Source organism: Microcebus murinus, chromosome 6 (genome assembly GCF_040939455.1).
Source record: "Microcebus murinus isolate Inina chromosome 6, M.murinus_Inina_mat1.0, whole genome shotgun sequence".
Taxonomy (NCBI): Eukaryota; Metazoa; Chordata; class Mammalia; order Primates; family Cheirogaleidae; genus Microcebus; species Microcebus murinus.
This window is the reverse complement of record NC_134109.1, coordinates 13,231,231-13,255,817: the sequence shown is the minus strand read 5'-3', so window position 1 is coordinate 13,255,817 and position 24,587 is coordinate 13,231,231. Positions and strand designations below refer to the sequence as shown.

Genomic DNA, 24,587 nt, shown 5'->3' with positions numbered 1-24,587 from the left:
ATCTTCCCTCTCTTCCTCAGCTTTGCCAATCAGACACAGGCCAAAGATCCTATTTCATCATTTAAAATTGTGTCTCTTTTAAAACCACAATGTAAATGTAAAAAATAGAAATAAAAATAAAAAAAATAAATTTGTGTCTCTTTGATTATATTTAAAGCTGAGTATGTCTTCATCTGCTTATCCATCTCAATCATCTGAATAAACAGTATGACCTGGACAAGCCATACTGTCTTCAAGCCTCAATGTCCACATCTATACAATGGGGGCAGCTGGCCTGGGTGATCAGCAGAGTTTCTTTATCAGATTAAAAAAAAAACCAAAAACATTCTAGGTTTTCTGCCTTTTTTGCATTATATCAAATATCCACTATATTTGGAGAAGGAGGGGCATGCCAGAAATAGTATCATTTTCTTGAAAGATTTACCATCTCCTACCCACACTTTGCCAAAACGCCCCAAAGTATCAACTCGAGACTGCTGGGATGAAAAAAACCAAACTTCTGTCCTAGAAACTAATGCTGTGGTTCATTTCAGGTACTTGGGCATAAGGAGCATATGAACATGCAACCTCCTCCTACTCCTCCTCCCTCGTCTGTTTAGAATTTCGCATAATGAAAAGGGTAAGGTTGCACACAGCCTCATTTTAGAGTCAACTCCGTATTTCCTGTGGGGGTTGTTCTCTCCTGTTGCACTTTGCTCACCGTACACGCTAAAAAGAGATGCTGATTTAAGGGTCCTTACTTATTAAGAGATATTTAGGATATATTTGAATGCAAGATGGCTTCAAATACTTATGTGCAGAATTCTCTTTTGGTTAAAAATATAAATAAATGCATAGCTGGAAAGTAGAGTGCGTACACCTGAGTGGCTGCCACTGGGTAGAGGGATTTTTTTTTTTTACCCCTCAACTGAGAAACAACTAGAAACGCCTCCTGCTGAGACGATGACATCACTGTCGACTCTCAGAACTGGGGCTGGAAGTCCGCTCAACCAGGGACGCCTGCCCCCGCCTGGCCTGGCCTGGCCCGAAGGCAGGGCAGGTGGGGCGGGAGGGGCCGGTGGGCTGAACCACAGGGTCAGAGGCCACTTTCCTGCTCTCAACAACATACCCGAGAATCAATCTACCATGGCTAAATCCTTCTCTTGCTAGTAAGTGTGGAAATCCATCAATATTTGACAAGAAAAAATTCTCACTCTTATGCCTTTTTTTTTTTTTAACTTGAGACCTTTTATTTGGCGCAAGAGGCTCTGATCCATAGAATTTAATACGCATCACCACAACGACTCACTTCTCCGTTAACACCGAGCTATTGATCCGGTGCTTAGCTTTAGTTTCGAGAGAGGGGACAGGGGACACCCGTCTGAGCACTGACAAAGCTCTGATCGGTCTCACCGGCAGCCCGACCCTGGTCTCCCGCCTCCCTCTGTCCCGCCTGTGCACGTCATCGGCGAGTGCCCATGGCGTGCCCAGGTGGGTGGATATAAAAGGAACAGACCCTTCCCAGCCATCGAAGGCTCACCTTCCTACCGTGAGGCTCACCTCCGCCAAGGCCGTTTACCTGGCACTGTGGCCGCCAGGGAGATGAGACACGAGGAAGCCTTTTAAGGGCCTCAGATCAGCCCAAGCAGAGATGAGAGCACAGAGAATCTCTATGTGCGCTCTATGCCCAGCAACGGCCCCAAAGGAGCCAATTATATCATACTTTAGAATCATTTAGACAACTCTGGCCATCCCCTTTCCCAGCCCCCAGCCAAGCAGATCAAAACTGCAACTCAAGAGCGGGAGCAAGTGCTGCAGAGGGAGGCCGCGGGCAGCGAGAACGAGGGCCGGTGCCACGGGAGCCCTGCGCACCCGAGCGCTCGGACCGCGAGGAGGCCCTGCCCCCTCGGCGCCCTGCAATGACACTCAGTGACACCCCTCAGTCATTCATTCATTCATTCATTGCTTCATCCATTCCAACCCCCACCAGACATCAAGAAAAAACGAAATCTGACCCAGAGCACTGTTAGAAAAGCATGGACTGCTGTTTGCTCAGTTTTGTAACACAAGAAAAAATGGTTTTAAAGGAAGAGAACGGAAGCTTAGAAAAATTTTCCCAGAAAAAAAAAAAAATAACAAACTCTTCGGTGACGAACAGGTTACTAAGAAATTCACGCCTGCCCTCGTTCCAAGGAAGCAGAGCTGCCACTAGTTCTCACCAGGCTGAGTGAATAAAAACATTTGCTTGTAACAAACGCATCCTGTGATCCCCACCCCTCCAGATTTCTGCAAAAGATAAGAAAAGTGGGGGAGGGGCGTGTAGCGGGAGTTCCTTCATTTCTCCTGAGAAGCTGATGCCCAATTTCCTTCAGGATTTCGGTAGTAAGAACTGCTATTTTCATAAATCTACCAGATTGTAGGTTTTGAATAGTTTTAAAACATGCCAGAGGACTCTCTCCTGGGTCCCTGCCAGCACGGCTGGCTCAGCGACAGAGTCGAGCAGGCCAAGAACAAACAAACCCACAGACGACTCCTTGCCGAGCACCTACCATGTGCCGGGACTCAGTGCTCCCGGCTCAGACCAGCGTGGAGACTGACAAGCAAACCATCGCTTTCAAAGCGGATAAATGCTATGGGATCCTGGAAAAAGGGCCAAGGATCAGGCAAGGCTCCCAAAGGGAACGACGCCGCCGAGCTGAGCCCCCCCGGATGGAAAGGAGACAGACGCGGTGGGGATAGGCAAGTGGGGGCACTGCAGGCACAGGGAACAGCATGTGCAAAGGCCCAGAGGACAGAGAGCATGGTGTCTGCCGGGTTATAAATGTTTTGTGGTTAAGCTGCCTAGAGTTGGTGTCCAGAGCGAGAAACAGGGGTGGGGGTGGGGGGGTGGGTTATGAAGCCATGTGGATTTCCACACCAACTGAGTCACACGCAACCTCTCGGGGCGGTGGAGGAGAAACACCAGCCACCCTCCACACCCACCCGCAGCTACACCTGCTGCGTGCAGGGGACACCAAGGGGATCCCACAGCAGCCTGAGCCAACGGCCGAGTCTAAGAAAAATCTTACTTGACTACCGTTTCCTGGAGTCTTGACGCAAAGAAACCAACTCGTCTCAGCCTCTCTGAGCAGCTCGTCTGGGCTGTCTCTAATGCTAACAGCACTCAGAAACGAAACCACCTCACACCACACATGCTGTAAGGGTGGACGCGGGCACAGAGATGTGGGTGGACAATCAAAACACATAATCCTCTAAAATGTGCAGGCTAGAAAATTCCCTGGCTTTCTAACCCTGAGTCTGCGGCAGACGCAGTCAATCACAACCATTTCTTACTCGGCCTGGAACGAGGCCTCCGAATCCTTCTGAACTCAGCACTCTACTGACTACCAGTCGGCGGAAGTTAGTACATGAAGCAAAACCTACTAGTATTCTCCTGGTATATAATCTCTAGGGTCCCCTTTTGACTCTACTCGTTGGTTCCTGAAGATGTAGCCAGGTGCATGTTCAGATCACACTTCCTGGATGCAGAAAGTAAATGCCGCCATTTACAAATGACGACAGAGGCATGAAGATGGGGACTTGGGCAAAGGCAGGCAAGCACCCCTTTCCGAGAGCCCTTCCTGCCCCCACGTGCATGCCTTCTGCCTTGCTGAGGTTGAAGGCACAGTGATTTCTCTGCGTAGACAGGTCGGAGAAAAGCAGCGAAACTGATTTCTCTGTCTCGCTAACTCAGAGTGCACCCCACAATAACAGAGGCCCGGGACCCGCAAATCACCAGCCACACTGGGGCCTCACACCCGGGAAGGACTGACCCAATTCTGCCCTCCCCATGTGCCCTTCCCGCCTACAGGCCATCCTTACTGCACTGTAACATGTAACATGCTATCGTCTGATTTAAGCCCCAAAGCAGTCCCAAAAGGACAGTTCTAGTAACTCCATCTTACACATACGAAGAACAAGGCTTCGGGGGCTGTCACAGAACTCAGGTCCAGTCCGGAGTCCACCATCACCTACCATCTCCTAACTCCTACCATCCCCAGATGTCATGGCTATTTTTTTTTTATTTTTTTTTGAGACAGAGTCTCACTCTGTTGCCTGGGTTAGAGTGCCGTGGTATCAGCCTAGCTCACGGAAACCTCAGACTCCTGGGCTCAGGAGAGCCTCCTGCCTCAGCCTCCTGAGTAGCTGGGACTAGAGGCATGCGCTACCATGCCCGACTAATTTTTTTTTCTATATATTTATTTTAGTTGGCCAATTAATTTCTTTCTATTTTTAGTAGAGTCAGGGTCTCACTCTTGCTCAGGCTGGTTTTGAACTCCTGACTTTGAGCGATCCTCCCGCCTCGGCCTCCCAGAGTGCTAGGATTACAGGCGTGAGCCACCACGCCCGGCCTGTCATGGCTTATTTACATTTCCTTCTAACACAGGGATCTATGTGATTTAGCTTCTCACCCCAGTGTCACCGTGCAGGTACTTAACCGGTGTTTGCTGACTGAGTGATGTTACCCGTTAGCATCAAGTACCTGGGTAGAACAACAAAGAGAACAGCTTCAGTTTCCTCTCTTGTTGGTATATATGTATGTGTCTTTCTTAATAATTCGACATTCTGGACTGGGTGCAGTGGCTGACGCCTGTAATACTAACACTTTGGGAGGCCAAAGCGGAGGATTGCTTGAGGTCAGGAATTCAAGACCAGCCTGAGAAAAGTTGAGATCCCATCTGTACAAAAAATAGAAAAAATTAGCCAGGCCTCTAGTCCTAGCTACTCAGGAGGCTGAGGCAGGAGGATCGCTTGAGCCCAGGAGTTGGAGGTTGCAGTGAGCCATGATGACACCACTGCACTCTAGCCAGGGCGACATAGCAAGACCCTGTCTCAAAATAATAATAACAATTCTACATTCTCCTGTCTTCTGACTTACAAGCTGAAGTGAACCACTAACTGTGCTTTCTCTGGTTTTCTATTTTAAAATGAGACATTTCAGAAGGACGACCATGGGGCTGTCCCACTGATTTGAAGCGCGGTGCGTTGAAGTGTCCCGGTCTCTCCTTGACGTGCAGGCACACCCCAAGAGTCACCCACATGGGCACAGCTCCGGGGCCCTCCAGGGGGCCCTACTTACAACAAAGGCAACTGTTTATTATTATTTTAATGAGAAGGGCCATGTTCCGCAAGACACTGCCCAAGAATGGTACAGATGGAGAGTGCCTTGGGGCTGGGGCCATGGGGACCCTCCATTCTACTTGTCCCCACCCATGGGGTAGGAGGCAGGTGTCCCTACACACTGGCTCACATCTAGGGAGCAACCCGTCATGTTATCACATGGGGCCCCCTACCAGGCATTAACCATAACTAGACATTTCCCCATTCGCTCATTTAGTCATTCAACAAACACTTATCAACCATGGGCTCTGGTGGGTACCAAGCCACATCTGTGTGAAATGGTGCAGGGGCATCCCGAGGGCACCCTGCCCTTCCGGGGGGCACCCTGGTCCCCCACGTCCCAGTGCCTTTCTATCGCCTGTATCAAGTTGGCCCCACCCCCACAGAGCCCCCATCCCCATCTGTGCTGGCCAGAAGACAGCTGCCCCCCAGGTCATGTAGAACAATTTAAAACAACCACCTTGAGCCCCTCAGAGCACTGTCACCCCAAAAATGACTCCTACCCCACCCGCCTGCTGAGGCTGCAGAAGGTAAGAGCTCATTCATTTCCCGGCACCGAACAACTGAAAACAACCAGAGAGGCAGAATCCACCACAAGGCTTCAGCCTGAAACCCAGAGTCTGCCCTGGGAGGCGGCAAGATGCCAGGGCAGACAGGAGACATCTGAGAAATGGTCCCCCCAGCCCCAGGCGGAAAACTCCAAACAGAAAGACCTTTGACAAACAACATCTCTTCCCTCCTCCTGGGACGGCCACAGCTGCAGAGAGCAGTCCTGCTGGAAGCCATGGCGTGGCTGTCGCGGCCAGCGGAGCGTCTCTCTGCGCCCGGACCATCGCTGAGAAGTTTACTAAACAAAGTCTGGTATCCAGGCAGATCCCCAGGGCTGCCCAGGGGCCGGGCTGGCGGCCGTGCTGAGCCGCTCGCCTGCACTTAGTGCCGGCCAAGCCTTGCCCGTTCCTAGAAGAGGAAGCCCCGGCTTTTAGCTCAAGTGCCCGGCAACCCCCTGCCCTGCAGCCCGGCTGGAGGACTCATCTCTGAATGCGACCAGCAGCACAGCTGGGCAGCGGAGCAGGCGGCATTTGGTTGCTTTTCGGGACCTGCTCTCTCAAGGACAAAACGGGAAATAGTAGAACAATCAACATTTACTTGCAAGATTGGTTTTCAAAGGAAATAAAAAGACTGACTTACTTCTTTCCTTCCCATTCAAATGCTCCAAGGTTTTTACAAATACAAAATTAATTAAAAAAAATATATACACACACACACAGAGACACACAGGATTAGAGAATTAGTGCCAGGAAATAAGATAAAAACAAGAAGAAAAGGCGGGGGAAAGGGCACAGAATGGCTCATTGAGCCTGAATGGTGGACCCCGGACCCAGCAAGCAGGGCACGGGGCGGGGGGCAAGACGCCCCCTGACCTGTGAAAACACAACCTCAGCGGCAGGGACTGCTCCCCACGAGCCCTCGTGGCCACCCAAAGGCAGAGCTGCGCAGCGTGGGCTGCGAGAGGGGGTTTCCAGGGGATCTGAAAAGCACTCGAAGAACGCCCCTGGCAGGAGAGCAAGTAAACACCGAGAAGGTTAAATATTAAATTCCAAGGAGTTTCAAGAGTTCTGTTCCCCCGCTGCCTCTGAAACCTGAACTTGAGCTGTCACAGGAGACTTCCTCCCTGCCCACCCCACCCCGCTGCTACTCGCGGGGCTCCCAGCACATTTCCACTCCCCTGAGCTCGTTCCACCTAGGCTACCTTCCTTCGCCTTCTCTGTCAAGCGTTCTTTGAAGCCATGCCCAGATACCGCCTCCTCCAGGAAGCCTTCCTGACCTGCCCAGGCAGAACTCGTGAGCCCCTATGCTCTGCGTGTGAAGCACGCTCTTGCCTCCTTCCATCCTGGAACAGCCATCATCGGCCTCATGGACTGACTGTCTTCCTGCCCTCCCGGTTCGAATGCAAGTGGGGCCTTCCTGAGCACAGGCGGCCTGTTCATCTGCAGAGCAGCGCAGTGGGTGTGTGGACAAGGACAGCTGGAGCAGAGGCCGGGCTGAGCTCCTTCCACGAGCGTCTGTCTGAGGGGCGGCCAACAAAGCCAAGGAAGGATGCAAGGGCGCTCCCGTCCTCTGTTTGGGGAGGGCAGACACGGGGCCTTCCTCAGCCAGAGCAGCAGGTGTAACAGCTCCTGCATTTGGCTGGGAGGGAAGGACATCCACAGCATTTCGTGTGCACAGAACTGACTCCCCTAACAGCTCTCTCTGCTGCTAGAAGCCAGTCTGTAATCACCCTGAGAGGGAGAAAACTTAGGAGCCAGGGCCACATCAGGCCCTGCAGGGTGTGCATATGGGGTCACAGCCCCCCATGGGCTCCCAGGAATCCTGCTTGACATTTATAACGTTGAGAAACTTTGGGGCAGTACAGTGCCAGCAGCCAGTCCTCCTGCTTGGGACCAGTGGCTAACCGTCCACCAACACAAGCACCTGCACAGTTTATGGTGTTAAATCCATCTCTTACGCTGGGACTCCACACTGTGTGCCTCTGAATGAGCTCCTCCCCTCCCTGGGCCGGGTCTCTCCACACCTACAGCTCACTCCCTTCCATTCTAAACGGCTTAGGGGGATCGGCAATTGACAAACCTGGAAACCACTAGTGCACTTGGATACAAACCTTGGGCGATGAAACAATGCTCTCTTCCAGCGTGACTGTCCTATGATTCATCACAGAAATTAATTTGCTAACACCCTGGCTTCCTGTCTGACATATCTAGTCTTTATTTGTGCGTGTGGCACAGTGACAGGCCTGGCTGCCGAGAAGCGAGAGCTGGAGGGACCCGGGGCCGGCCCAGCTCTCCAACACCCCCTCCTTCTACAGATCGGGCAGACGTGAGCTCTTGGTTTCCATAAGGGTTCTGGTAGAACACACTCATCGGTAAACCGCAGAAATATGTTTAACTAACGTGCAACCAGCAAGATGGTGGGGTGAAAGGCGATTTTCAGGGGGGTCATCTCTAGCCCGGGGGAGACACACCAGTGGTGCTGGCCAGGGACTGAATCTCATCTGACCTTGACCACTGACACTTGACCTTTTTGTCCACAAGATCCTGTGGCTAACACGGGGAAAGGAGGAGGAGGAGGAAGAGATAAAGGCGGGCCTCCGATCTAGACACTCGACATACAATGGCAAAGGCAACAAAAGACTCCTGCACCCAACAGCAAGGCCACCCTGGGGGGAAAGTAAGCAAGGCCACAGACAGGAAAAAATAAGTAAATTATAGAGTGCATTTGCAGGTGAGAAAAGCTTTGGAAAACAGGAAAACAGAGTGGGGGGAGGAGGGTGGGCTTGCTGCGGGAGAGAGGGGCTGGGGGCACCCCGACAGGGCAGCACTTGAGCAGGGACTTGCAGCAACTGTGCAAGCAGGTACCGAGGAGAGAGCACCACAGGTGGCAGGACCGGCCAGTGCACAGGCCTAGTGCCGGGAGGGGGCCACAAGGTGACATCATCGGCTGCCTTTAGATGATGGTGCAGGGAGCAGACTGCAGGGGGTGGGGGTGGGGAGGCGGCCCTGGTGGCTAGACCCAGCGGGCTGCAAGGAGGAGGAGAGGAGAGCTCAGCTTCTGGGGTGTGCTCAAAGCAGAGCCAAGGGTTAAGGTCTGGCCAACAATGAATAAAACAAAGGACCCGGTGACGCTGGGCCCTGAGAAGCCTGCACACCACTGCTGCGGGTGGTGGCGGGTTGGGGGGCCTTTTCTGCCCAGTGCCGTCACAGCAAAGTGGGGGAGGGGCTCAAGCAGGCTCCCGCCAGAGCCCAGGCTGTGCTCCGAGCAGCGGGGTCCACAGTGAGGAGGCACCGGACAGCCCCTGCCCGGGGAGGGACGTGGGCGCAGCTGAGAGACAGCAGCGAAACCGCAGCTCGATCAGAGAGGAAATCCTGGGGACGTCCAAGGTACACGCCACAGCATAACGGATGAGAAGTTCTGGCCAGGTGGGGCAGATGCCGAGGAGAGATTTCGAAAGCAATTTATACCCCTCCTGGCCATACTGTCCAAAAAAAAAGTTTATATGAAGTGCTGACTCACAACCACTGCTCTGTCCTTGAATTCCACGCGGCGTGGGAAACGAGAGAACATCCTTCTGTCTGGCGGGCGCAGGAGGCAAGTAAGACACACAGAACAATCTCGTCGTAGTGTGAGTGGTGGCATCTCTCTTTGAGGTCACAGAAAGGGGAACAAGTGCTTGGCCTCTCGGGATCTTTTAGTGTCACTGTGTTGTGGGGAAGAAGATGAACTAGATGCCCTGATGGGATCTGAAATCTGGGACCTGGTTCCACTGTGATATATTTGTCCCAAACAGAAAAATGACCCAAAACCGTAAACTGTTATAAATAACAGCATGTTGTCAGCATCCACCAAAAAGAGCACAAGCATGCCCCTCATACTCGCGTGTGACAGATTTAGTTAAAAAGCATACCGCCCTAGGCACCCTGGCAACCACACAAATGAAAAAGAAAACCAACTTTGTTTAAAAAGGAACACAAAAAGCTTCACACATCTATTTTTAAAACTTAAAACTGAAAGCACTATTTCATAAACACGTCTCTCCGCCTCTGGCACTTGTGCCTGCGTCTTCCTGCCAATGGCTGTCCCCTGCCGACCTCCTCTGCTCGCGGAGCCCCGGGGACCTCCGTCAAACCTGCCCATCCGTGCACCCGGCTCACACACACTCCCCCACCTGACATCCCGCCCTCCGTGTGCAGCCTGCCGAGGCCACGGTCTGGCACGTCCATCAGCCCTGCCTGGGGACCCTCTGAGCTCCCTGCGACAGGTGTTATTCTCACCCTCAACTTCCCCAAAGCTCACGTCTCTCGTCTCTCCAGCTTCTCCTTTGGAGGTGGGACGGGAACCTCTTTGATCAACATGTACTGATTACATACTATGCTGGGTCCCAGGGACATTCAATTTACCAGTCAACAGTTTAAAATCAGCATCCCCATAATGTTCTAAAACTAGACTGTGGTGAGGGTTGCGTAACTCTCTATACATATGTGAAAAAAAAACCTGAATTATACACTTAAGATGGGTGAATTTTATAATATGCAAATTATAACTCAATAAAGCTGTTTTTTAAAAAAAAAATCACCGTCCACATCTCAACAGATTTCCTGTCTGGTGCCAGCCCCAAGGTGGGGGCCTACGTTCTCTGCCTGTGGCCAGCCTCTCTGCACCCAGTGGAGCAGGGGCGCGGGGAGGGCAGGCTTCCAGACGGCAGTGGAAGGGGGACACTGACTGGGGCAGGAAGGTGGGCAAGTTACGCAGGTGACACGGTAGCTGAAGGTGGGGGTGGGGGGGGAACATGCTTAACATGAGGTGGACCATATGTCACCGCCGTTTGTGTAGGTCAGAAAGGCTGCATGTGGCAGCTGCCCGCGGCTCAGCCTGACGCTCAATGTCTGCGTGCGGTGCAGACAGGAGCTCAGGCTTCCACCCAGCCCCTCCGCTCCGGGCAGAGTGACCAAGGGCGTCCCCCTAAACCCTATGCGCCTCAGTTCCCCCATCTACAGATGGGGGCAGCACAGCCACACATCAGAAGCACACTTTTATTTCCGTTTTTTAAGATCCATGCAACGCCCGGCTCACGGTGGGCTCATGGCGGGCTCGGGGAGCGCCCCGCCGTCTCCACAGCGGACTGAGCCGAGGACCTGCGCCCCTCTCCCCCCCCCCCCGCCCCCGTTTTTTTTTAGACAGGGTCTCACTGTGTTGCCCAGGCTAGAGTGAGTGCCGTGGCGTCAGCCTGGCTCACAGCAACCTCAAACTCCTGGGCTCAAGCGATCCTCCTGCCTCAGCCTCCCGAGTAGCTGGGACTACAGGCATGCGCCACCATGCCCGGCTAATTTTTTTCTCTATATATTAGTTGGCCAATTAACTTCTTTCTATTTATAGTAGAGACGGGGTCTCGCTCTTGCTCAGGCTGGTTTTGAACTCCTGACCTCAAGCAATCCGCCCACCTCGGCCTCCCAGAGTGCTAGGATTACAGGCGTGAGCCACCTCGCCCGGCCTCATCCCCCCTTTAACGCCAGCCCCCAAGTGAATCAGAAAGGGGGCTCGGATCCCACAGAGACACAGACCCTGCTTGCCTGAAGTAACTAGAAATCGCGGAGTCCCAGCTGCCCCTGGAGCCCAGGACTGCACCAGGATGGGCCGCATCTGGCGTCCCCTACCTCTCTCTGGGGGAGCTGTGAGCACGCACGGCCCAGAGGCAGAGCTGGGGGTGAGCAGAACCAAAGGCTCCCTGCCACTAATGCTCGGAGCCACCAGGCGAGGCGGTGAGCGCCCACGGGCCGGCCTGCTGGAAACCAATGGGAGGTCAAGGAAACCTCTTCCCTTCGGCTCACGCAGAGAAAAGGCGAACACATCAGCCAGCGGGAGGCCAGAAGGAGCCCCCCGCCCCTCACTGCACGGGGAGGCTGCTGCCAAGGCTCCCAGGGCCGTGGCACTGAAACAGAGCTGCTCCGCTGCGAGTCACGTCCTCGGCAGGTCACTTGGTGTTCTTTCCCGCAGTCTCAAGGCAGCTTTAGCTACTGTCACACTGACTGGCGAAAGGACAGCCAGACTGCAGTGAGACTGGGGCGAGGAGACGCCAACAGAGGGAAGCCCAAGTCCCTTCTGCAGAGGCCGCTAGGGTTCAGGTCCCCCAGCCTGTCCCCATCCTAGAGGTGTGAGTCTCCCTGCCTCCCTTGACACCTCCCACCTATGCCAGGGGGTCCTAGACCTCGGGCTCCAAAATGATCACGAGATCTCTACCCGGGAGCAAGAGAAGTCCTGGCCAGCAAATAAGTCTGTCCCTGGGGCCCATGCGCTGATGTCCGCAAGCCACGGGTGCAGGTAAATGCACACACTCGTGAGAGGGAGGTGGCCCCCACTCTGCCTAATGCACCCAGCGAGTTACCTGACCAGGTATGAACTAAGCTCGGACTTTCTGGAAGATGCCAGGGGGACGTTTAACCGGGTCTTTCAAACTCACGCTGAGCCTCAAAGACCAGGAGGAGCCAGCTCCTCGCCTGCCGGGGGCTCAGAGCCCAGCAGGGAGACAGATAAATGACAACACACCCTGGGGAGCTCTGTCACCAAACAGGAACGAAGCCTCAAGGGATCCCAGTGAAGACAGACATCAGTTCCCCGAAGAGCTCTTACTGTCTTGTCATCTGAGTCCACGTTGACTGCGGAGGGGAGAGCCCGCCACGCAACTCAGGCACCTGAACCCAGACCCGCCGTTCTAGGAGGAACCCAGCCGTGGCCGGATCCGGCTCTGTACACACGGCTGAGGGTCAGGGAGAATTCGCCCTTAAGGAAGAAATGTGCTCTTGGCTTAAAGCGTCAGGGTAATGAACCCACTCTTTCAAATCCCACCGAACGATCACGTGTCACCACTGTGCCAGCCGAGCTGGCAGCCAGCGCCCTCGGCCGACAGCTGCCCAGGGCCCGCGGCACTGCCCGGGCGTGGGGGCGGGGCGGGGCGCTCTCACTCACCGGACAGCGGGTCTCTGCCAATCATCAGGACATTGGGCAAATTCATCACAATCAGCTGCTGGAGAACTTCCTACAGAAACAAAAAGGAAAAGATAACCATTAAGAACAGGAAAGAAGATAAAGAGTGACCAAGTGAAATCACAGTTAATCCAGTCAGCGGGTGAGAGCGTAGCCGTTAAATGGCAGCTATGAAGATACTACGTAATAGGAAGGAATATTTAAGATACAAACATACGTGAAAAGTCAAAGCCTAATTGTACTCCTGCCTTAATTGTTATCAAATAAAAATTATGTCCGCACAGGCGGAGAGACCCTGGAATAAAGGAGATACACGACATGCCAGGAGAGCAGGAATATGCAAGTTGCTTTTCTGAAGATATCCTCAACTGTTTCATTGCATGGCTTGTGCAATTAAAAAAGAACAGGGAATAACGATTAAAGAGATGCTACCAAGCCTTTATAACCTGAGGATTTGGGATCCAAGCGTTAAAGCGGGCCTTTGGTCTGAGTTACAAACGAGACTTCCTGGGAGAGGGATAAGTCAGAGCCACCTGCACAGTCAGGGGGGCTCGTCTGCATGCCACCAGCCCTGCCCAGAGCATGCGGGCTTGCAGACCGGCCCCCGCCGACATCTCCCAGAGCATCTCCTGGGACAGGTGGGTCTTCCCCGTACACCTGTCCAAATGTGTCCTGTTCACAGACGAGAAGATTTAAAAAAAAAAAATCCAATTTTACAGAAGACAAAGAAGGGGATGGGTTTCATAATTATTCTAAAAGTGGTCACTATAGAAAATCTTCACCACGAAAGCTCCTCTTAGGCCGTTTTAGATGCATTTCAACCGAGACACAGCTTGTTGCAGGGAGTCGCTCTACTGCATAACGTGGGCAATCTCTTGTGCCCAGCACACTGCCAACCAGCACCCGAGAAGAGAAGGGGGATAATTACACAACCAGCTAATCCCACGTGGCCCGGGTGAGCATCTCAGAGCCATCTCTGAATCACGAGGTTAGGACAGGCGCTTCGGCAAGCCTGGGGAGAGGCCAACACCTGCTAAGAATATATGAAATGATCTTCTCTTCCTTCCTCGTCACCTTTCTAGGGCTCCTGTCCACACTGCAAATTGCAGGGAAGGGATGCTAACCCACGAGCTGTACCCCACTCCTGAACACCCCTGCCCCCTCCACACCCTTCTCCATCACCCAGGGTCCCATGCCGCCGTGTCAGAGGCAGCTCCTGTTCTCTCGAGCATGTCTCAGTTGGCAAATACCTGTCAGTGCCGGACAAAGTGTCAGTTGTGCAACAGCCTCAGCCCTCCTTTAGGGCTTGGAAAAAGTCAACATGACAAAACTGTCTCTCAACTGCATGAGCTCATCAAAGGATTCCTCGGTCTCCCCACAAGCCCAACCAAACCCTGCCCTGGAGCAAAATGCACACCACAGGTAAAATCAGCAGAATCCTCTTTCCAGCTAAGTCATGCAGTAAAAGGAGGGTCACCATCAACATGCGCCTATCCTGTCTTTCAACTCCCTCCCTTGCCTCGATAGACAGTGAACTCCAGTGCTCAGGCCAGCCTGGGAAGGAATTACGTCATCTCTGTCCAGCCACCCACAGTCCCTTTCAAACTCCTGGCTGATGTCCTCCTGCCATTGTCTTGAGTTTCTGGACTACTCGGCCCTATTATCAGGATGCACGAGTTTATAAATGAGATACGATATGTGGAATCATCTAGTTTTGCTTCTGAAATAATATGAAGGCCACTGCAAAAATGCAAAGTCATATTTTCATGCCAGTGTTAATCTAAGCAAAATACTGCTAGAAAATATTGCCAGAAAACTTACATATTCTCCTATAAAACAGTATGTTTAATTTTGTCTAATCAGTACTTACTAATTTTCCTACCAGAGACATGTCATTGGTATAATGAAAAAATAATGTTGGCTGGGCATGGTGGCTCACGCCTATACTCCCAGCACTTGGGGAGGCTGAGGTGGGAGTATTGCTTGAGGCCAGGAGTTTGATACCAGCCTGGGCAACATATTGAGATCTCGTTTCTACAAAAAAAAAAAAAAAAAAGTTTAAAAATTACCTGGGTGTGATGGTATGTGCCCATGGTCCTAGCTATTAATACCTGGGAGGCTGAAGAGGGAAGACTGCTTGGCAGTGAGCTATGATTGTGCCATTGCACTCCAGCTGGGCAACAGAATGAGACCTTATCTCTTAAAAAAAAAAAAAGTTTTATGAACAATTTTGTTCAATTTTGTTTAAAGTTATTCCTTTCAAAACACCATGGGTCTCCTAAAACCTAATCCTATGGCCAAAACTGCTCCCAAGCCATTAACTGGTCCCCCTAAAGGACCACCCATCACATTTCCAGCAAAAACAGGCTCAGATGCCAGGACTGTCCAGTAATATAATTGAGATACATAATAATTTCAAATTTCCAGTAGTCTCTTTTACAAAAGTAAAAAGAAACAGGTAAAAATATTCTAATACACTTTAATTAAGCCAATATAAATTTGTCATCATTTCAACACATAATAGATACCAAAAATTAAGATATTTTATATATTTTTTCATACTAAGTCTTAGAAATCAGTATGTATGTTACACTCATAGCATATCTCAATTCAGATGATAAATTTGCACCACAAATACGTGATCTGTATTCACATTTCATGAAATGTGGAGTTGAAAAAGTAGAACTGGCCGGGCGTGGTGGCTCACGCCTGTAATCCTAGCACTCTGGGAGGTCGAGGCGGGCGGATTGCTCAAGGTCAGGAGTTGGAAACCATCCTGAGCAAGAACGAGACCCCGTCTCTACCATAAATAGAAAGAAGTTAATTGGCCAACTAATATATATAGAAAAAATTAACCTGGCATGGTGACACATGCCTGTAGTCCCAGCTACTCGGGAGGCTGAGGCAGGAGGATCGCTTGAGCCCACGAGTTTGAGGTTGCTGTGAGCTAGGCTGACGCCATGGCACTCACTCTAGCCTGGGCAACAAAGCGAGACTCTGTCAAAAAAAAGAAAGAAAGAAAAGAAAGAGTAGAACTGCATTCCCAGGTTGTTCCAAAGACACCTAAACATTTTCCTACAACTGAAGTGAGCATAGGTTTTTAAGTCTAAACTAATTAAAATGAAAAATTCGCTTCTTCAGTCACACTACTGTGTCTCCAGGCCCTGACAGCCACATGTGGCTAGTGGCTACCATGTCTCTGAGGGCTCCCACCACCGTCCCCCACCCTCCCTAAGGAAAGCTGAGCAAACACGGTGGCAGTGACAGGGCCTCCAGGGCGACAGGCCCAGCCCTCAGTCTCTCCGGGACGTGAGGAGGCTGCTGACGAGGGGACCCCCACCTGGCACTTGGAACAGAAAGCCGCTGTGGTGGCTGCAGCTGACACGGGGGTGCCCCATTCCAGGCTTCATGGGAGATCGAGCTCCGCAGTGCGGGGTGATGGGGAGGGCCATGTTGGGTCCCGGAGGCGCCTGGTCAGGAGTGTGAGCCACCCAGCTGGGCGGTGGGGCCTCTGGGCCACCCAAAGTACAGCAGACAGGACCAGCGTCCAGGCCAATGGCCTCCCAGAGCCTGTGACACCAAACGCTCGTCACCGCTGGCACTGCTCACTGCTTCTCAGAACCCGACACAGGCCCTGGCTGCCAGGATCACACTGGGCCCCCTGGTCCCCTCCTGTCACCAAGCGAGCCTTACCACTCGCTGAGCCTTCAGTCTCATTGTTCCTCCCCTCCCCAAATGCTTCACACCTCACTCCTCCCAAGCGGGGTTCAGAGTGCACCAAGCCACCTTGCTGGTGGTGAGGTACCCTGCCTCCACCAGGGGCAGAAGGACCGAGTGAGGGGCAGGCAGGGGTCTGAGCGACTCTCTGCTCCACCTGCGCTGGGGCGTGCAGAGGAAGCTCATTTTCCGTGCTCGGTCCATTAAACTGCCAGGTCCCTGGAAGGGACATGCCTCCTAACTCCTTTTCAGCCAGTCTCCATCCAGGACTTGTGTCCACTCAGCCACTGCGGCTGAAGGTGCTGGAAGCCCTAAACTGAATATGGGCTCTCTCCCAGGACCTCCTCCCCTGGTCTGGCAACAGGGGGACTCAGCTCGAGCCCCTTGAAACGACTGCCTTAACTCCCCTCTGGGAGCGAGGACGTGCACCCAACGCTTAGCGAACTGTCCACTATGCAGCAAAGCTGCCGACCACAGGATATTAAACGAACGACTTGAGGCTCTCACCTAACCCCAACCTCAAAATACAAACAGAAGCCTGATGGGGGTGAGTGATAAGAGAAGAGCACTGTGACAGTCTAGCTATGAACCAACCCTGGGAGTGGCAATGGAAGTTGCCGCCGCTCATCCCAGTTGGGGGGACTGGCAAAAGATGCTCGAATGTGTAAATGGACACTTCCTTGTATGCACAGAATTAAATGTATGTTGAGAACTGAAAAAAACCTCAAAGGAATTACAGTATGCCAAAATGACAGAATTGTCTTTATCAGAGTGATTAGGACAAGAGCAAGTTTACCCAGCATTTTCTAAATATTCTATAATATGAATCAGAACAATTTCACCCTGTGGCACAGAGAACGTATAGTCAGAGGCATCTATTTGCCAAGTATTTCTGCTGTGAACATGACAGACCTACTTTAAAATAAAAAAGTTATCCCTTCTTTCCTCTGAGACAATTCACCAAGTCTCTAAGATGAAAAGTGAAATGGATTACTATTTTTTTTTTTTAGTACCCACACAAAAGCAAGCCACACCTCCAGCATCCCCGCATCGGGAAAGAACAGACACCCCCATTGCCAGAGAACCAGGATGGCAGCAGGGCAGGGCAGAGGCCCTCCCTGGGGGAAGGGGTGACTCCCAAGGCCCAAGCCCCTCGAACACAGAGGCTCAGGGGTCCCAGAAAAGGCCCACCCACCACTAGGCAAAGAAAGGGCCTCGCTGAAAAGGCTGAACATCCTGCCAGGGCCCATCTCGCCCCCGCACCTGCCCAAACAGAAAGGTAACTTCCTCTGCAGGTGGAGAAACGTTAAGGTCCTGGAAAAGATTCAGGGTGCAAACACGTTTTCTGTGCGTGTGTGGGACGGGTTAGCCTCGGTTCGTACCAGAAACACTGAGACTGTTGGATCAAGAACAGTGACTTCATGAAGAAAAGGAAAGAATTATTTTTCTCCCCCTAAATGAACCTGAATCTCATGGTTCAATATTTTGCCAGGAAGGAAAAATAAATGCTGCCAAAAGCCAGGTGTCCACAGAGTGACCTCTCCGGGCTTTGAATGGCAGTGGCTCATGCAGAGAAATGACAGGGAAACCCCAGAAAATTTAAGAGAAACACCCTGGGGAAGTATCCAGGTATCCAGGAGGACGGGGATGCTCCCGGTTGCCAAGGTGACCGAGATGGTCCAGACAGCAAAGTGAGCCTTCCACAGAGCCAAAATAAAGCCACCAAGAATGCTGCTGTTTGACCTATCTACACTCTCAAAGCTGGTGTTGTGGGTGCCCCAGTGCACCTTTTAGGGCTGGTCTGAGGTCCAGGTATTCATAAGACACATACCATGTACTCTGCTGTGAGCTGAGAACTCAGCCTGGTGGAGAAGGCAGGGAGGTAGATGGTCGCAGCCCAGCACAGGGAGGTCTGGGAGGGCTTCCCAGAGGTGGCAGCTTCTGAGCTGGGCTGCAGACAATGCTTAGGAGTCTAACAGGCCAAGGGCAGAGCTGGGATATATAATAACTGCCATGCGTGGGCCGCAGGGAAAGCCTTTGGTTACACTGAGCATCAAAGTGAACCATCCACTCTGCATTTCGCGCTAGGGTGCCCTTCCTCACACATTCCCACCCCCCATCACCACCTGCCAGACTCTACCCGTCCCCCAAAGCTCAGCTAAAACACCGCGTCCCCCACGCAGTCACCTGATGCCTGTAATCACGTGTGCTGCTCTCTCTCCCCAACTCCTAATGCTGCACCTGCCCCTTCTGTGGCCCTTTCTACAACGTGCCTTGTCAATCAACTCCCCACTCACGGTGGCTAAAAGCTGCTAACAGTGACAGGTGGGAAAATAAGACAGATTAGAAAATATTCCTCAAAATGTCTATTGAATAAGATTTTTTAAAAATCTCTTCTTGTGGAGGAGGTGTCTTCTCTGCCTCTTCTATACCGACGAGGGAACCAAGTTCTGAAAACCAGCTGCTCTGCTCCCCAAGGCTGGTGGTTTCCTCCGCTGAGTTCATTCCCATGCCTTGAAACCTGGCAAAATCTGACACCATATTGCTTAATAGTCACAGCTTGCAGCTGTTAACAAAAGTTAAAGACATTTCAGAGCAAGAAAGAAAATTTTAGAATCTGTTTTAGAATTTTCCATTAAAACTTGTATAAGTGGAATACTGAATACAAATTTTAAAAGACATTCCAAAGCGAATCTGTTAACGTTGCTTTTTAATATACCACGCTTTCCAACGGCAAAATCCCAAATGTGAGACTTTCATGAGCAAATGAAGCAAAACAAAGTTAACTTTAAATTCCTAAACTACAGAGGTGACTTCAGACAGGAAAGGTCCCACACGTATCCCAACGTTCCCACACGTATCCCAACGTTCCCACACGTATCTCGACGTTCCCACCGTCTGCTCCGGTGCTCTAGGAGCGGAGAGACGTCTCAACCCCACTGTGGCAACATTTCCAGAAACTGCATGGCACTAGCCGGGGTTCAGGCAATAGAGACGCTCCTGGGGGAACCCACAGAGACACCCCTACAGCCTGGAGGAATATTCCGCAGATTTCCTTTGCAACGTCACAACACGGATGACCTCCACCCACACTCTTCCAGGTGACACATCTCAAAGCCTCTCCCCTGGATTTGGCCAAGAGGGTCCCTGAGTGCACCTCAGCAGCCCATGAGCCAAACCAAACACTGCCTGACAACCTGGCACTGGCAACCAACGAACCCCGCGCTCTGTTACTAGAAACGCCCAGGCACAGAGAGGTCCCCGTCCCCGTTATCCTCCAAACACTCACGTGGGACGGCCAGGGCAAGAATCATTAGCATTTCCAGTCGGAGGGGACCGTAGCACCATGCTGTCAACTGAGCCTAGTCGCAAGGGTCCAGGGCGAGGGGCTGGAACCTCGGGTCTCGGTGGCTTCCCCCCACCCCCACCGCCGTACCACACCATCTTCCCAGTGCCCTGAACCGGGGTGCTTTTCACAGCCAGTGCCCACCCCAGGGGCACCCCACGCCCCCCACGGTGGCCGTCACCCCAATGTAGGGCAACAGGGACCTGGCCCCAAAACCAAGAGCCACCCTCACTTTCTAGGATCCTACAGCCAGAGCACAATTTTGGAATTTAGCTGCCGAGAGGAAAAGCAAGCAATGATTTATCCTCACTGCCAGGCCCACGTGCTCGCAATTCCAGCGGACGAGGGGCTCCCCGTCTCTGCCGCCTTCCCTCCTGCACTGGGGCAGGGAGCCCTGGCGACAGGAGTGGGCGTGAAGCGCTTTTACGCTAAGGGGCTGTCACACAAAGCTGCCGATGGGCTCCATCCATCTGTTCCACCTCATTTCAATTAATCCTGGGGTCCCTGGGGCCTGAAGTCAGCTCCAATCTGCACAAGCCCAGGGGCACCGGCTCCCCTAATTAGGCCACATTGTGTCTGAGTCCCCAGCGACTTAAAGCCACCACCTTGGCCCATCTGAGGTGACCGTATCATCAGAAACCCCCTGCCACGGAACACTTCCTAGCTGCCTGTCCTCACGGCTGTGTTCACAGAAACAAACATAAGCCCGTTCTTTGTTCACAGAACGGAAAACAAATATTTCCTCTGAGCTGACCCAGGAGGAGGAGGAGGAGGACTGTTGGGAAGGAACACCTGGAAACTCAAACACCACCATGTGACTGCAAAGCCACGACTGCCTGCCTCTGCCTGTAACTTGCTGTGTGACCTCAGGCAAGTCACCAGCCCTCTCTGAACCACACCCTCATCTCTAACAGTCTCTTAGGGACTTCTGGCTCCTTCAGAAGAGGGAGTGAGTGGCTAGAAAAGGAGACATGCGCTGGCAAGAAGCGCATAGCGCGGCCTCTCGCACGTACTCAGCTGTGACAGGCAGGCAAGTGCACACGCGCCCAGGGGGATCTCGGGGAACCCCCCAGGCACGGGATGGAGGACAGTCCAAGTACCCCCAGGAGCGCCTGCCGCCTTCCCTTTAGGGCTGCATGGGCCGGGGCTGCCCTGTGGGCAGACTGACTTACTGCCAGGAAGCGCCTGTGCTGAGCCCGGAAGCAGGGGCAGGGCGTGTCCCCGGGCGAGCACCTCTGTCCATCAGCGGTGCTTCAGGACTCCTTTGCAAGGTGACGTGAGCCTGGCTGGGGGCAGCGAGAGCTGGGCTTTGGGGACAAACCTCCGCAGTGAGGCCATCCACACACAGGTGCTGGGGGAGGGGGCCGGGCCCACGGTGGGCCGAGGGGTGGACATACATCTTTGCACACAGACCCAGGAGGGCGGTGAGAATCCACGTTTCAAAAGTGAAAGAGCCTCACAGATTACCAACAGAGCAGGGAAACTGAGGCCCGGGGCGGAAAACAATAGGGGCGCAGCGCTACATTCAGGTCTGGAAACCCAGGTCTCCTGGGACTCCACCTTAAGGCCCTTCCTGCCGCAGGGAGGAGCTCCTGTCTATCCACAGTGTCCGTGGGGGCCTGCCACGCCCCAGGACCACACTCCAGGAGTGGGACCGGGGGGTGGAGAAGAAGAACCGCGAGGAGTGGTGGGGGCACCCGCGACCACACTGCAGCACCTGGAGTGGGCCTGGGCTGCCCGTCCTCTGTGCCCCTCTGGGCTAAGACAGCATCGGCACCCGGGGCTGACGCAGGACTACAACTGACGGCCATGAGGGATTTTGCCACCGTGAATCAGTGGTCGTCAAGCCCCTTTCTTTGAGCGTCTTGCAAAAGTCAGTATTTTTGCTGACGGATAAGCAAGAAACAGGCAGAGAAAGCGTGCCCAGAGACGACGGCAGCTTGCCAGGTGGCTGGGACGAGAACACCACCCGCCAGTCCGTGGGCGTGGGGGTCCCCTGGGAGGACCTCACCAGTGGGGGCGGGGCCACAGCGCAGCACCAGCTCCACGGGAGCAAGGCTGCCTCACGCGCCCTCCAGCCGGGGGTGGCTCTAGCCGATTTCCTGGGCGGGCACCTTCTGCCCACATGCCCATTGAACTCGGCTTTGAGGCTCGGCCTTCCCCATCCCAGGAAATGCCAGGTCAGTGGCACGTGGTGCCTGTCCACCCGGTGTCCCCCCACCACTCACCTACCCAGGGCCTGCAGGCACCTGCCCAGGGCAGGGTTGGGGCCGCACCACACCCCGCAGCCCTCTCCTGGCTGCCTGACAGTGTGGCTGTCAGTTCCTTCACTCCCAGGCACAAGTGCAGGAGTGACAGAGGGTGCCCGGGAGCCGCCTGTGGCAGGTGGCAGCCCAGACCACTGCGGCCGGGGCCTATGAGGGCAGGAAAGGCAGGTGGGGGTAACCTAGCCAGCCCACCACCCCGCTCCCCAACCTTAACCCACCCTCAGGGCATGAGCCCCACAGGACAAGGGACACCAACAGCCAGAGTCAGCCGGGCCTCTGAGCCCCTGTCCCCAGGGCAGGTACCGGGAGGGCAGGGAGAGCGCCTCACAGGACAACTGCTCACTCTTTCACTCATGCCACCACATTCCTGGGCACCTGCCGCCTGTCTGGTGCTGCACTGGTTGGGACGAGGAGCGTGTGGAGACAAGACCTCTGCCCTGGGCCCTAGGACATGGCGACAGACAGGGAGAACAAAGCCCACGAGGCCAGTGAGGGTGCTCAGGGTGTGCACTGTCACGCCAGGCCCTGCCCTGGGGAGCTCACAGCCTGGGAGGGGGACAGTCCCACCGGCAAGTCCGGCACCTGAGCAGAGGGCTGGGAGGCATTTGAGCTGGGGTATGATCCAGAAAGCCTCCAAGGAAGAGGTGGCTGGGAGCTGAAATGGGAAAGGTCGAGGAGCAGGTGCCGTCCAGGTAGGTGTGTGGGGGCCATGCTGGTGCAGGGGGCACTGGGAATCGAATACAGGCACAGGGAACCGCAGGAGCTGCCCCCACCTCGAGCCCCCCATGCAAAGGCAGGAGTGACACCCCCCACCGCTGTCCCAGGACAAAGGACAACTGAAAGCCAGATGTGCACGGAACCGCTGCTCCGGCAGTCTGGGCCCAGCCTGCACCTCTCTAGATGGCAGCGGAAATGGCTTTGGCGTCCCCTCGGCGGCTCCACTGCCAGCCCAATGCTGCCGGGCCTCAGCTTTGAGCTCCGCCAGGGTGGCCAGGTGGGCAGGCGTCACGCCTCACCTACAGGCAACCAAGCACTTGCACATGGCACGTCCTCAGGCCCCAGGAGGTGGTGGCCAACCTGAAGCCTTCCCTAACCTCTCCGATGGTGCTGGACATCGCTCTCCGCGGGCTTAGGGACAGCACCCCGCCTTCCTGCTTCCCAGTGCAGCTCTGCAGGGGCAACACAGCCACCTGGGAGTGGACCACAGAGGAAGACAGGCCACTGCTTGCGTGGGCTTGAGGGGGCCCAACCTAGAGATCCCCAGTAACACAGAGACCCTATGCACCCATGAGCCCACCCACACCCCTTCCCTTCTCTACCACTCAGGGTTCAGGACCTGGAAGGAAGAAGAACTGAACATCTGTGAGTACCTTCTTTTCTCTAAAAAAACCACACACAGCTGCCCGAACCGTCTCGGGTGGTCTGGACCCCCAAGGGCTGGCGGAGACACAACGCTGAGAACTCCAGGGGCAGGTCTGGCCCCGGGGCAAGGGTGCCACGGCTGATTCACGTGCCTGCCCTGGGCGGAGGGGCAGAATCTGTGCGCGGGTGAATGGCCAAGGCTGGAGAAGTTCTCCAGGAACACGGAGGGTGGGAGTGGGAATGTCCAGAGTGGGCAAGTGGGGAGGGCCGTGTCACCGCCTCCCTGGACCCCACTCGCCCTTCCAGAACAGCTCTACACGCAACCGACCCACAAAACCAACCGTCGAGTAGCCGTATTGTGCAAACCGGTCACTTCTAGTTACAGGAGTCTGCAGCCAAAGATCAGACTTCATCTAGAGCAAGAAACTCTATTCTACCACCAAAAATTTATTCTATAGCAGGAAACTGGGGGAGGGCAACTCAAGACACAGTTGAAAAGCTGGAGAGGAGGAAGGTTAAGAAATGACGAGTTTGTAGTGAGTAATATCTCAGCAGGAAGTGAAAATCTCAGCAGATGTTATCAACAACGGGGCAGCTGTCCAAGTTGAGGGGTGGGCAGGGGTTGGTGGCGGCTAGACAGCCCAGCCTGTCCTCGGCCCACCCCCCACCTGACGCATCCTCCTGTCCTGCGACACTTACCTCCAACACCTTCCCCTGCCCGGAGCCTTCCCTAACGCCTTGATTGACAATAATCACCTCAGCATCTGTGCCCCAGCCCCTCCCTCTCCCACCTGAGCCCCGCACAGTGCACCTGTACTCCAGGTGAGTGGGAACCTCAACGTCTCCAGGGCAGGTGCTGCAACGTGCTCACCTTTGAATCCTTGCAAGGCTCTGTGTGTCACGGCCCACAGCGGATGGCCGGCCACCAAGTGCTGGCCAAGCGGAACTGGCTGCGGGGAGCAGGTGTCTGGTGAGAACAGAGGCCCCGAGACCTTCAACTAAAGACACCTGTCTATACTGCAAAGAAAGCTTTATTTTGGGCAGGGATCAGAGTGCCTAATAAAGCAGAAGCTGGGCTCATTTAAACCCTAACTCTGGAAGGTGGGACTGGAGTCAGGTCCACCAGCCAGTGGCTAGCACAAGACCCATCTCACCCACATATTTTCCAACTGCTCTGGATACTGCAGGAAAGCCAGAGAGGGAAAGAGGCAAATGAGTATGTG

The 24,587-nt window shown here is 53.8% G+C and overlaps 1 protein-coding gene across 2 annotated transcripts in view; it reads right to left on the bottom strand.

Annotated features, from left to right (window-relative positions):
* Positions 1 to 24,587, bottom strand: part of CCDC88C (coiled-coil and HOOK domain protein 88C) — a 130,776-nt gene that overhangs the window by 61,238 nt on the left and 44,951 nt on the right. For both annotated transcript variants that reach the window (XM_012773929.2, XM_012773932.2), the window contains exon 4: positions 12,655 to 12,724. In XM_012773929.2, the coding sequence (XP_012629383.2) occupies positions 12,655 to 12,724 (70 nt within the window). The remainder of the gene's footprint in view (positions 1 to 12,654; positions 12,725 to 24,587) is intronic.